This window comes from Alosa alosa, chromosome 19, assembly GCF_017589495.1.
Source record: "Alosa alosa isolate M-15738 ecotype Scorff River chromosome 19, AALO_Geno_1.1, whole genome shotgun sequence".
NCBI lineage: Eukaryota > Metazoa > Chordata > Actinopteri > Clupeiformes > Clupeidae > Alosa > Alosa alosa.
This window is the reverse complement of record NC_063207.1, coordinates 8,798,228-8,810,727: the sequence shown is the minus strand read 5'-3', so window position 1 is coordinate 8,810,727 and position 12,500 is coordinate 8,798,228. Positions and strand designations below refer to the sequence as shown.

At 43.8% G+C, this 12,500-nt stretch overlaps 2 protein-coding genes across 4 annotated transcripts in view; one reads left to right on the top strand and one right to left on the bottom strand.

Moving 5' to 3' along the window:
• Nucleotides 1-1,465, top strand: part of ky (kyphoscoliosis peptidase) — a 7,964-nt gene extending 6,499 nt beyond the window's left edge. For all 3 annotated transcript variants that reach the window (XM_048270786.1, XM_048270785.1, XM_048270784.1), the window contains one exon: nt 1-1,465. This exon is cut by the window's left edge and continues 1,090 nt beyond it. In XM_048270786.1, the coding sequence (XP_048126743.1) occupies nt 1-319 (319 nt within the window). In that variant the 3' untranslated portion in view covers nt 320-1,465.
• Nucleotides 1,466-6,561: 5,096 nt separating this feature from the next.
• Nucleotides 6,562-12,500, bottom strand: part of dnaaf9 (dynein axonemal assembly factor 9) — a 34,325-nt gene continuing 28,386 nt past the window's right edge. The window contains exons 34-38 of the mRNA XM_048227373.1: nt 11,910-11,984; nt 9,603-9,772; nt 9,306-9,371; nt 7,206-7,299; nt 6,562-6,853 (exon numbers count right to left, since the gene is read on the bottom strand). Coding sequence (XP_048083330.1) covers nt 6,747-6,853; nt 7,206-7,299; nt 9,306-9,371; nt 9,603-9,772; nt 11,910-11,984 — 512 coding nt within the window. The 3' untranslated portion in view covers nt 6,562-6,746. The remainder of the gene's footprint in view (nt 6,854-7,205; nt 7,300-9,305; nt 9,372-9,602; nt 9,773-11,909; nt 11,985-12,500) is intronic.

Genomic DNA, 12,500 nt, shown 5'->3' with positions numbered 1-12,500 from the left:
CCTGGAGCCCAACCCCCCGTTCCCTGCCGTCTACTCGGCGTGGGACCGCGGCTGCGTGCTGCTGGAGCCGCGCGGAGGGGTGCTGCTCGCCGGGCAGCAGGTGGCGTTCCGGGTGCGCGTGCCCGGGGTGCGGAGCGTGTGCGTAATCGGGGAGAAGCACGCGGAGCTGAAGATGAACAAGAGCCGCGTGTGGGAGGGCCACGCACACACGGGACACGGCACACTCACGCACGTCAAACTGGCCGCAGCGACCGTGGAGACGGACAGCATGGCCATCCTGCTGACCTGGGACGTCCGCAATCTCCCTAATGAACTTTGAGAATGCTTCTGCCATCTTGTATGTGTGTGTAAGAGTTTTTTAATGTCTGTGAGACAATGTATTCACAATCCTTCACTATTTCAATGTTTATCCGTGTTTTAAGAGATATAAGCTAATACATTCAACCTCTTCCGCACAAAGAAATCTTTCAGACACTGAAAATGGCTGAACCTGGACATGATAGGCAAAGATCCCACAACAGGAACTACTGTATTAGGACTGGGAACTTTTTAGTCAGATGGTTCTCAGAAGAACATTTTTGGCTTACAAAGGAACTTTATTGCTTCTATATCCTTTTCCCCTCTGTGTGCTAATCTCAAACTTGAGTGTGGTGCTGGCAACACTCATGTCTTCATCCATGACACAAAACCTCAGCTGTCCCATGAGCCTTTGCAGTGAGCTGCTTGTCCTGTCACAGTGGACCGGTGCTAGATGTACTCTGTATCAATATGTTATTACTGCTGCAATGGCCAGAAATCCCGCTGGTTGTGATAATAACTGATAGTGTGTCTGCAAAATGTCATTAAGATCTATTATACCGCATAAAAAACACAATGGAGTTGTTTCTTTATACTATTCAATTAAAACCGCTCTTTGTTTCTGAGAGCACGCAGCTAATGGGGAGGTCTGTTTACTTGATACTGCCATGACAACCGCTGGCTCAGAATTAGACTCCATTCTTCAGCTCAGTGTTGTAAAAATAAACAATAGGCTAAAAATGTTCATGTGTGTGTGTGTTTAAAAGACTGGGTAGACACTCCAGGGAGGGGTAGAAAGAAATGAGCAATGTCTGGTAGTGTGTGTACATCTCAGTTTGTATGTTTGTTTGATGTTTAAGTGATCTATAAATGCACTGTCAGTTAAGTTAGGATGTATACCACATATGCAGAGTATGAATGCCTTTTCTGAGTTTGTGCAGAAGTCAATCTGTGTTTACTACCCATTATTTATGAAACACGTGCAAACCTGCTTTGTGTAGATTAAAACTGATTTAGTATTATTTTGTCCTATATAGCCTAGATTAAAGATTCTGTCTGACTTATAAATTTGCATGTGATGCCGAGGCTAACAGGAATTTTTGTAGAGACATTGGTTTTGTTTTGTGTGTGTGTAATAAGAGTTGAGTGTCCTGTGCTACAGTATTAAACTAGTGTAAGTCCCTGTGTGTGTGTGTGTGTGTGTGTGTGTGACATGCCTGAATGTGTATGCAGGCAGTATGTGGCATGCATGTAGGCATGTGTGTGAAGGACAGGAAAGGGATGTATACACAAGTGAATTCCATGCATACCCCTTTTATCCTCAGACATTCTCATTTTTCTCAGACAAACACTCTGTTTTCCCTTACAGATATACACATGCACACACAGATACACAAACCACTCTGACACCTACCACACCATGTCTGTAACTCTTTCACACACACATCAAAACTATCAGAAATCCCTTTCCTCTCTCTCTCACACACAGCTGTGCAGAGAAAAGCCTTTAGAATGAGGCAGCTGTTTTACAGCCAGGACAAACCCCTCACTCTCTCTCTCTCTCACACACACACACACACAAAGCACTCACTCAAAGTCCATTAAAATATTAAACTGAGTCGGATTCATCAAGCATATAAATATTTAATGGATTTCTGAGGCTGGTCAAGACCACAGTTAGATGAGAGTATCAAAAGCATCAGTCACAGGAGGAAAACAGAATTACAGTAACTCTGCAAAACACCACGCTGTCAATTTTTTAAATTTGCTTTAAGTGAATATCACCCTAAAAACAACAAAAACATCAACTGAATTCAAAAACCAACAGTTGAACAGCTTGAAATCAAACAATTTGGCACTTTCAAGTAAACGTCCCGAAATCTTTTATTGATTTTTTCTCTTTCCTTCTCTCTTCTTGTTGCTTGTAGAAACAGGATTGTGAATCTTAAGCATTTTTAGGAGGTTAAGTAGATGCTTGCTTCTTTGTTTTTCAGGAAACTGGAAGTGTGTCCCCGTAACCTATGAGGTCACGCAAAACCTTAAGCTATGTGCAAAAAAAAAAAAAAAAGACATAATAAAAAGGAGGAGACTATCCCTGGATGATTTGGCTTGTTCCCACAAAACAATCTAACAAAGAACAATAAACATGGGATAAAAATAAAACAATAATAAAGGAATATCAAAACAAGAAAAACATAACAAAACCTTGTTTGAAACTTCAGCAGCAGCAAATTACTGGGGAGCAGAGAGAATATGATAGCCCTTTTGCTCTCCAAATTCTCTGATTCACATTTTATACCCCCACCCCCCTAAACTTACATGCAAGTGCGTAAGTGTGCGTGCGTGTAAGAATGTAAGTGTGTGTGTGTGTGTGGTCCGTCAGGTTGTGGCACTGCCAGGTGAACGAGCTTAACCGTTTCATTCCCTCTGTGTGCTTATGTCTTAACGTCCATGCAGGACCATCATAACACACACACACACAGCAGCCTGTGTGCGGCCATGTTGTCCCACAGGAGTCCATTTAATACACAGTACTTACCCCTGCAGAGGTTAGGTATAGAGGTCAGACAACCTGACACAGGCTGCTGTGCACCACTTTGTGGGGGGGGTTACATAAAGACATAGATGCCAGAACACCATTAACCATGTTGGGTTAAATGCTCAAAGCCAGAGATGAGACCACTTTGTCTAATACCAAAACACACACAACTGAAGCATGTGACACACATGCGTTGTGTTTGTATGTGACACACATGACAAGTGTTTCAGTATAGATGGCAGTGGTATGCATGAATGACTAACAACTCGCACACCTGGCAATACAATTAAGCCATTTTGTCCTGGACGGTAATAGCTAGCCTTTTAACACACACACCATCGCACACTTGCATGTGTAATTTCCAACTCGTGTGGGAACAAGCCTTTTTCAGTCTCAATTGGGAGATTAGTCCTCTACAGCCCTGAAATCAAAGGAAAAAAAGTGCTCTAATTGGACGAGAAACTCGAGGGACAACACCCTCTTTAGTGTGATCGCCACTGTAAGCGCTAACACCTGCAAAATGGGGTTTGTTTGACTTCTTACAAACCACATTAATTGATTTATTTATTTATAATTTTTCAAATAAAAAATCCCCACTAATCATTTCCTTTAGACACCAAACTCTGTTTAGGTCCTCTAACCTCAGCTCTTCGGACGGAGAGAAAAACACAAACACACACAGACGGGAACGCAGAGAACGTCTGCGTATATATGCGGGCATGTGCAAGGGCAGCCTCTGGAGGGCCTCGCGAGTCGCTGGGGGCCCCTCTCTGTGCAATGAATGGAGGGGTCCTCTCAGAGCCAAAGAACTGGCCACCACCCTGCCCAAATCAGAGACCAGTCTGAAGGCAGGGTGGAGCCCCATTGGAGGAAAAACAGCTCCTTCAATAACCAATCAATTCATTCTGTACCTGAGCACTATCTTTTATTTTCTTTATTTACTATTTTCACATTCTCGTTCATTTTTCTTCCTTTTTAGCTTTTCTTCTCTTTTGTGGCCCTCCAGTGCTCTCCCCGCTACCCATAATGCTTTGCTTTGTAGCGTGAGCCTTTCACCAACGCTGGAGCTCTTATGCACACAGCAGCAGCCAAACCATGTACAGAAATGTAAAAGAAAGAAAAAAATTCAAGTTTTCTTTTTCTGACATTTTTTTCTGTAGCCCAAAAATTACTGAGATCCCGAGATTCCCCGGCTCAAACTGATTCGGCTTTTTGATTCACAGCATTCTAAAAAAATATTTCACTTTTTCAATATATATTTGGTTCGAGGTAATTCAAATTTTTCCATCAGATATGCAAAATAAATTCAAAATCTAGTTTTTGTTTCATTGTAGTACCAGTGTGGTGAAAGGCATTTGTGTCAGCGTATATAGACCTCAGTAAGACATCTTAACACATGCAGATAGTATGTGCTAATAATTACTGCTACTTAGAACTAAATATTATGTAAGGTTAGACATGAGCCAGGCCTTTAATGAGACCTAAAGTTAGATCACAGGGTCCTGTGGGACATTCACACACTCAAACAACCTATCCTCAAGGCCAAGTATTACTGAGACTCAAGCAACAGCAGGGTATGTGGGTTGTTGTTATACAGTTGTGTGTGTGTGTGTGTGTGTGTGTGTGGGACTCATGGGTATTGTGCAACCGCACTCAGAACACAACTGGTGCACACAACACAGCAAGTGGTGTATTCTTAAGAGCTTTGTGCTTGTGTCTCTGTGTGAGTGTATATTTGGGTCAGTGTTGACAGATGACCGCTAAAGAGTTGCACCGGCTACACACACAGACACACTCACACACACACACACCTAAGGCTAGGCGAGCGAATTCATCACACACTAACATGACTTGCACCCACCCACCTTAGAAGTGTGTAAAAGTATCCGGGTCCTTAAAAGGCTAGCTAAGTCTTGGGGTTAAGCTACCGCTCGCTCACTCAAGTCCGCTGACGCGAAGACAGAATGACGTATCACCGTGGAAACAGTGACGCGCCTACCGCATGACTGCCTGCGGGCGACGGACAGAGATGATTCTTTACCCATGGCGACAGGCGACACGTTTCAATAACGACGGTACCACAAGGGTTAATCTGCGAGACGGTGTATGGCTTAGAAAGAAGAATGCTAACCCACGTGGCGTGTACACACTGACTCACACCGCATTCACTGGTACAGAGGGGGCCAGCAGTGTCCAGTCTTTGGGAATAAATGTGTATGTGTGTGTGTGTGTGTATGTGTGGCTCCCAAACACAAAATCAAGTTGCCTTTTGTCATCTGATTCACCAGCAAAGGCAATTGTGACAAATAGCTTGGCACTTAGGTTTAGTGAAAATTTTCTAAGATTGTGTGTTTGTGTGTGTAGGATACTGCTAACCCCCTGCTGTGTAAAGGTTCTTAGTAAAGAGGAAACATGCATAGAGATTCAGCCTACTGACGGCTCTTGTGAGAGTTGCGTCTACCGCAGCACTGGACTGCACAGTACAGAACACGTGCGCATACAAGGCCGCTGCTCTACAGGGACACACATACACACGCTGTCCTATAGATACAGCCTCTAACACCTCTACGGCAACCCCACGCCCCACCTGACCTCCCAGTCCCACCCTAACACCCACGGCAAGAACACCAACCAACCCAACACCGCCCACCCTAACCCAAACACCTACCCCCAGTCAGTCAAGTTAGACTAACCCAAGATTCAAAAGCGCTTTCCCCAACAACTTTTGACTTAATCCCAGACCCAACCCAATGACTGCTCTCATTTAGTGTTTGAAGTATATCCAGGGTGTGGTGGTTTGTGGATTGTGAGTATGAGTGTGTGTGTGTTCACATTAAATACACACACACACCGTTGGGCAGACGAGAGATCCTCACCTGAGCTGCAGGAGGTACCAACATCACCTCTGTCACACACACACACACACACACACACACACACACACACACACACACACACACACACACCTTTCCCTGTGTCACACACTGTACACGGCTCCTCTACTGTCCGATTCTGTTTACTATTTACACATACCTATCTTGTGTTTGGTTGTCTTCGGACAGAAAGAGCCTTTTTTTTATTCAAGTATTTACAGACAGACATGGACCAGTCTGGGACTTTTTCAGTTTAGTGCTTTGTGTGTGTACGTGCATCTGTTGTGTATGTATGTACTGTATGTGTGTGTGTGTGTTTGTGTGTGTGTGTGCTGTTTGGTCCAACAGACAGGTGTGGTGTGTATCGGGTGTCACCAGGGGGGGCTGTTCCAGGGAAAAGCCCGTGGGGGTGAGAGCAGAGAGCCTGCCAGGCCTAAAATACTCTTTAATTATGCCCTGACATAAACACCCGGGCTCTCTCTAGCTCTCTCTCTCTCACTCTATCTATCTCTCTCTCTATCTATCTCTCTCTCTTTCTCTCACACACAGATATCACACACAACAACACAGGGGTCTGAGGTACACCAGTCTCTATTCAACACCTCACCTTACACAGAGCGGTTCAGCTCAGGACAAACACACAACACACACGCGCGCAGTCAAAAAAAACAAATTCTGACACACACACAAACACACACACAGAGGTCCTTGCTCGCTCGCTTAAGACGAACGTTGGTTTCGGTCAGGATCTCTCGTCCATGTATTTCAAGTGTTCCTGTTGCCATGGCAATGGGATTGGTTGGTTTCTGTGGGTATAACCCCACCTCCTACCCCTTACGATCCATTCCACCCCCCCCCCACCCCGCTCAACCCGTGGGCAGAACATTTTCCCTTTTTTTAAAAGTGATTGAGGAATTAATATGGCAGGGTAAACCGGGTGACCGGCCTGAACGGACAGAAGTAACGAGTGCAGTGGAGGATGGAGAGAGCAACCGGATGAAGACGGACTGACGGACGGATGGAGGAACTCTCTGTGCCTAGGGGTCGAACAGGTCCCTCTGGTCCTGCAGCTCCAGCTCGCGGTTAAAGCGCTCGACCTCCTTATTGGCCTCCTGGACATACTCGTCTATGAACTGCTCCATCGCTGCACACACACACATGTAAGGAAATACACACACACACACACACACACACACACACACACACTCTATCTTTAAAGCAGTACAATGAGCTGGATGTGAATCTAAAGGAGCACGTACGTACATGTGGAATATGGAAGTAAGACTTCCCATCTATTCATCAAAACACATGACTATGAATGTGTGCTCACTCAAACACACACACACACACACACACACACCATGTCATTCCATGCACTCATCCAACACATGACACATGACTAACAGGATACTGAAGGGAAACTTCTTATACATGAACACCTCATGCCACACACACACACACACACACACAGAGCATTAAACACCATGAAAGGATACAGGGGTGGAGGGTAGACTTCTCTCCAAAGAAGCTGACGAACTGACGGCCATTATAGAAGTAGCCGGGAGGCAGAGGGTCCAGATGGCGTCTCACCTGCACAGCAGCATATGGCAGTGTTCACAAATCTGTCTGTCTACCTGTCAGTTCGGCTGTCTCCTCATCTGTCTCTATTGTGCTTACACACTGCAGTGTCTTTCGAGCGTACACATGAGTGATCATCATGAAAGATCTACATCTACAATCAGAAATTAGTTAACGTAATCAACAAATCTATGCTGTAGAACATTCACTAGCTCACTCTATAGTCCACTTTACAGTTAACTTGGTATTTTGTAATGAATTTCACTCACTATATAGCACACTATACTTCACTATAATTCCCACGCATGTTGCAAATTTAAGTGTATAGACAATGTACATTACAATTTGTCCACTATAATATATTGCAAAGTGAAGAAAACTGAAGGCTGAACATTCCTACGTTACAGTACGAGGTGGTCACACCTTCCTTGAATAGTCCACCCCAGGACTATCTACAGATTGGTTAAGGTGGTGTTCAGTAATTGTGTTCAGCAACAACAATTTTGTATATTGAAATGATGATCTGAAATGTATCTGTTAAGTCTGTTAAGGAAATGTATCTGTTAAGTCTCTGTGGGTGGACTTTCCAAGTTAAGTCCATTTATGGCAGTCATCTGTTGAATATGTGTAAATAAGGCCTGAAACTGTAAAATTGACTCTAAGAATCAGGCATGCAAACTGGTCAGGGGTGAAAAAGGTGAGAAGGGTGCGCGAGGAGGGAAATGGCAGTTTCATAGCAAAACTAGTGCGAGTGACATTTTTGACCCAAAACCAGAGATTTACAAAGAAAACAAACTACAAAATTAGTAGTTTGTAGCCTACATAAGCTGAAATAGTTTCAAAAAGTGTTAGTGTTTATTATTTTACAAAAATATAGGCAAAGCATTATCAAAAGTGCAACTTTTAACCAGGGACGCTGGAACTAATTTTCACCTGGGGGTGCTCATAGAAGGGGTACTGAGGGAGGGTAAAAAAAAAGAATTACTGAGTAGATGTGATTCCTTTATTCTGGTGCATTTTAAGGTGGCCTATTGCTACTGGAGAAGGGCATAATTTTTATTCACATTCATAGGCCTACATCCTGACTGTACAAACGAACTTGGCTGAGCTGAGCATTCTTAATTCATAGCATAACGTAACCGTGGCATTGTGTGTTGTCCCGTTCACTTTTTCCTTGGTCATGTTTAATTGTGAATTTAATTGAAAAGTGTTCAAAACAAAACTTTAGGCTATGGTATTCTCCTGATAACGTGAGTGGAATGGATTTAATGTGGACGCGCACATAAAAAGACGCAGATTGGCTACACGATACAGGGCATGTTTTGCAGTGAAAATGTTCCGCCTTTTAAAAGCAGGTGTAGCCTAATCAGAATCGTGGTGAAATCCATTTCAAATTTTGGACTGTAACTGTATCTGACTACTTTTATGCATATTAATTGCTTGTTTTACTGTTTTATTGTTTAATTATGTTTATTTATTCACTTATTGCATCCCCACTTTACTTTTTATTTTTTGTCTTTTTACTTGAATTTCTTCAATTACCTTTTTATGTCTTTTAATCTTTTTTTAAATCTCCCCTCCTTTCAACCCATGTAACTCAGGCTCCTCTTCCACCTATGTATGTATGTATGTGCAGCCAATTACCTCTGTGCCTTACTTGTGAAGCCCTCTGGGTCAACTCCTGTTGTTTTTAAATGTGCTATATAAACAACGTGATTTGACTTGACTAAAGACAGTGTGGCACAAATGAATGTCTTGGGGTTCCCCCTCACTGAAAGGCTCTATCTACTATCTACTGTAAATGGCTAAACGATAAATATCATATAAGTGAGGGTGATTGCTTGCAACAGTGGGGGAAAATTGGCTACAAGTGTAGATGTTTACATCTAGACTTGTAAGAATCTTGTGTGAGAAGAGCACTTTGAATATGAAGTAGATTGATTATGTAAAACAAAAAGGCCCTGAGGTGGCCTTGTTCCATTTCTGTGTGTGTGTGTGTGTGTGTGTGAGCCACTCACATGGATGCTCCTTAGCTCCTGTGGGCTCAGACTCTTGCGGGTCTTCCTCACCTTCTTCATCAGTTTCTGCCCAAGGCACAAACAGACACAAATACACACACTCCTGAGTCAGAGCATGTCTAAAGAAACAGGCGCTGCAGCAGAGATTATGCAATGTGGGTGAGTGTGTGCATGTGTGTCTGTTTGAATCTGCAAATAAGCATGATTTAAATGAATGTTTTTATGAAGAATGTCTGACTAGTGTTGCATATGTTTATGTTTTACATTCTGTGTGTGTGTGTGTGTTTGTTTGTTTACCTGCTTGGCACAGAGCCGGAGCCAGTCCTTGAGGCTGTCCTCTGTGAGGCCGACCCCGTGGAAGAACAGGACGGAAGGGGGACAGGCAGCGTCGCCGCTGGGCAAAGCGTCCACCAGGGTCAGGTTCCCAGTCACAGTGTTTAAGCACACCTCCATCAGCTTACTGGAGTCTGCATCACACACGTGCACACACACAGATTTGCCAGCCCACACACACAATCATGCACACACACACACACACACACACACACACACACACACACACACACACACACACACACACACACACACACACACACACACACACACACACAGACAGGCACACACACACACACAAATCCAGTATTAAAATCTGCTCATCCATGAAAGACATCGTTAGTCATGGGAATGGGTGTAACGCACCATCAAACATGGAGATCTAGTGAGAGCTATAACTACAGCAACCTTAACCAACAGACAACATGCAGCTTGTGCTACAGGCAAACATTTCATCATCCACTGCTCTTTGTCCACCTGTGAAAACTACAACACCCATGAGGCATTCTATAAACACACAGGCACAAACTTAAACTGCAGAAATAAAAAAACAACTACAACTCAAAGAGTACAACCAGAAATGAATGGACTACACTACCCATGGTGTTTTGTGTGACTCAGAATCCACATGACGATGAGTGGAAACCCAAAAAGTAAATGAACAAAAAATGCTGGGTTCACTTACGATCCACACGAGCAGTCAGAAAGCACTTCGGTGTTTTGGGAACCAATCAGGTCACTCGGTCCTCACACAACCAACCAATCAGAGCTCACTCAGAGTTCACTCAACCAACTAAAAATCACTCTTAATTCACACAAAAGTCACACAAAATCACCAGACCCAATCATGTGTCACTCATAATCCACGCAAACCAAAAGGATCTCACTCACAACCGAATCACACTCAGTTTCACGCAGCCTGAACTCAGTCGGAGTCGGAGTCCACACAACCGGTCAGAAATCAGTCCACACAAACAATCAGAGGTCATTCAGGGTCCACGCAACCAATCAGTGCTCACTCAGGGTCCGCATAAGCAATCAGAAATTAGTTAACGTAATCAAACTGAAATCACTCGAAGTCACACCACCCACCTCTGAGAAAAAAAAAAAAAAAAAAAAAAAAACAAAAAAAAAAACAGCAAAGAACAAAAAAATTCCACACAATCACTCTGATCCATACTGAACTCACACAATCAAGTGAACCACTGGAGAACTGAAATAACCAATACCAGATGAGAGTATATCAATGCAAGAATCTGTTCCCATGCAATTAAAACAGGGAGATAAGGTTACCACACAACTGAACTGAAAGAGAGGAGGACACTCAGTAGGGGTCAAGGGAATGAGTGTGAAACTGAAAATGGTCACAGCACTGGAGTGAGGCAAGGCCAGACCATGGAGATAGAGAGAGAGAGAAAGACAGAGAGAAAGAAAGAAAGAATAGAGCAGATCGAGAGTCCTACCGTCCACGCCGTTAGCCTACGGCTAGCCCAGTGCTAGCATTCAGCTCTGTACCGCTTCCTAGTGCGAGGAGGCAAAACGCAGGGGGCACGTGCTTACCGCACGCGCAAACACGCTCTCACAAACACACACACACACACGTGTGCTAGATACACACACACATACGCGCATCCACGGTAGAGAAGAGGACAGAGGCCGTGGGGCCGCCGTCTTATTTGTTAATACAACTGACAAGATACAGGGACAGCTAACAGATCTGCTGCAGTGGGAGGACAAGGGAGAGGGGAAACATCCTCTCACACACACACACACACACACACTCTCTCTCTCTCACTCACACACACACACACACACACAACACAGACACACTCTCTCTCTCTCTCTCTCTCTCACACACACACACACACACACAACACAGACACTCTCTCTCTCTCTCTCTCTCACACACACACACACAAAACAGACACACTCTCTCTCTCTCTCTCACACACACACACACACACACACACAAACACACACACTCTCTCTCACACAAACACACAGACACACACACACACTCTCTCTCACACACACACACACACACACAGACAACAGAGTCTTTTCCCATTTTTAATGTCCTCCCCCTGTAGCAGAGCACAATTTATAGTCAAGAATTGACAGACGTGTGTATTGAAAAGCACACAAATACACACACACACACACAGACACACACACACACACACACACACACACAAAGCTGAAGTGGTGTGTGTGTGGTGTGTGTGCAGGTCTTACCAGAGTACAGAGGAGAAAAAGTGTGTGCGAGCATACCAGAGAAGCGTATGGTGCCCCGGAGGTGGTAGATGTTCCCCTTGAATGGGCTCGTCTTCAGAGAGGACTTCAGTGCTGAGAGGACAGGGAAGACAGGTAACACACACACACACACACACACAAATACATACACTTTATTTAACGTCTGTTCCTTCATGCAATACTGTTTGTGTGTCCTAAAAACACATCACATCATTACACTGTATATCTATAGGGGCCTGTGTAATACACTAATAAAGAGCACATTGAATGGTCTTAACGCAGGTCAAAGACACGTTCATTTTCATCTGTGTGTGGAAGGGGCAGTCATGCTTGCTATGCGTGACTATGGCTATGGGTGAGCTGAGACATAAAAATGAGAGGATACAGTGATTAAATCACATCATCTTCTCAGCTTTACTGGATACATCCATTTTTAAACAGTTACGCTTAGAACAATTATGTGAAACCAACATTTCCACTTGTTTTGGGTCTTGACCCATTTACTCCTAAAATGCCTGCTAAAAACGCCAATAGAATCCTATGGCATTCTAGACTAAATAACCTTATTTCTTGAGGTTTTTCTGAAAAAATACAAAAAATTATCAATGT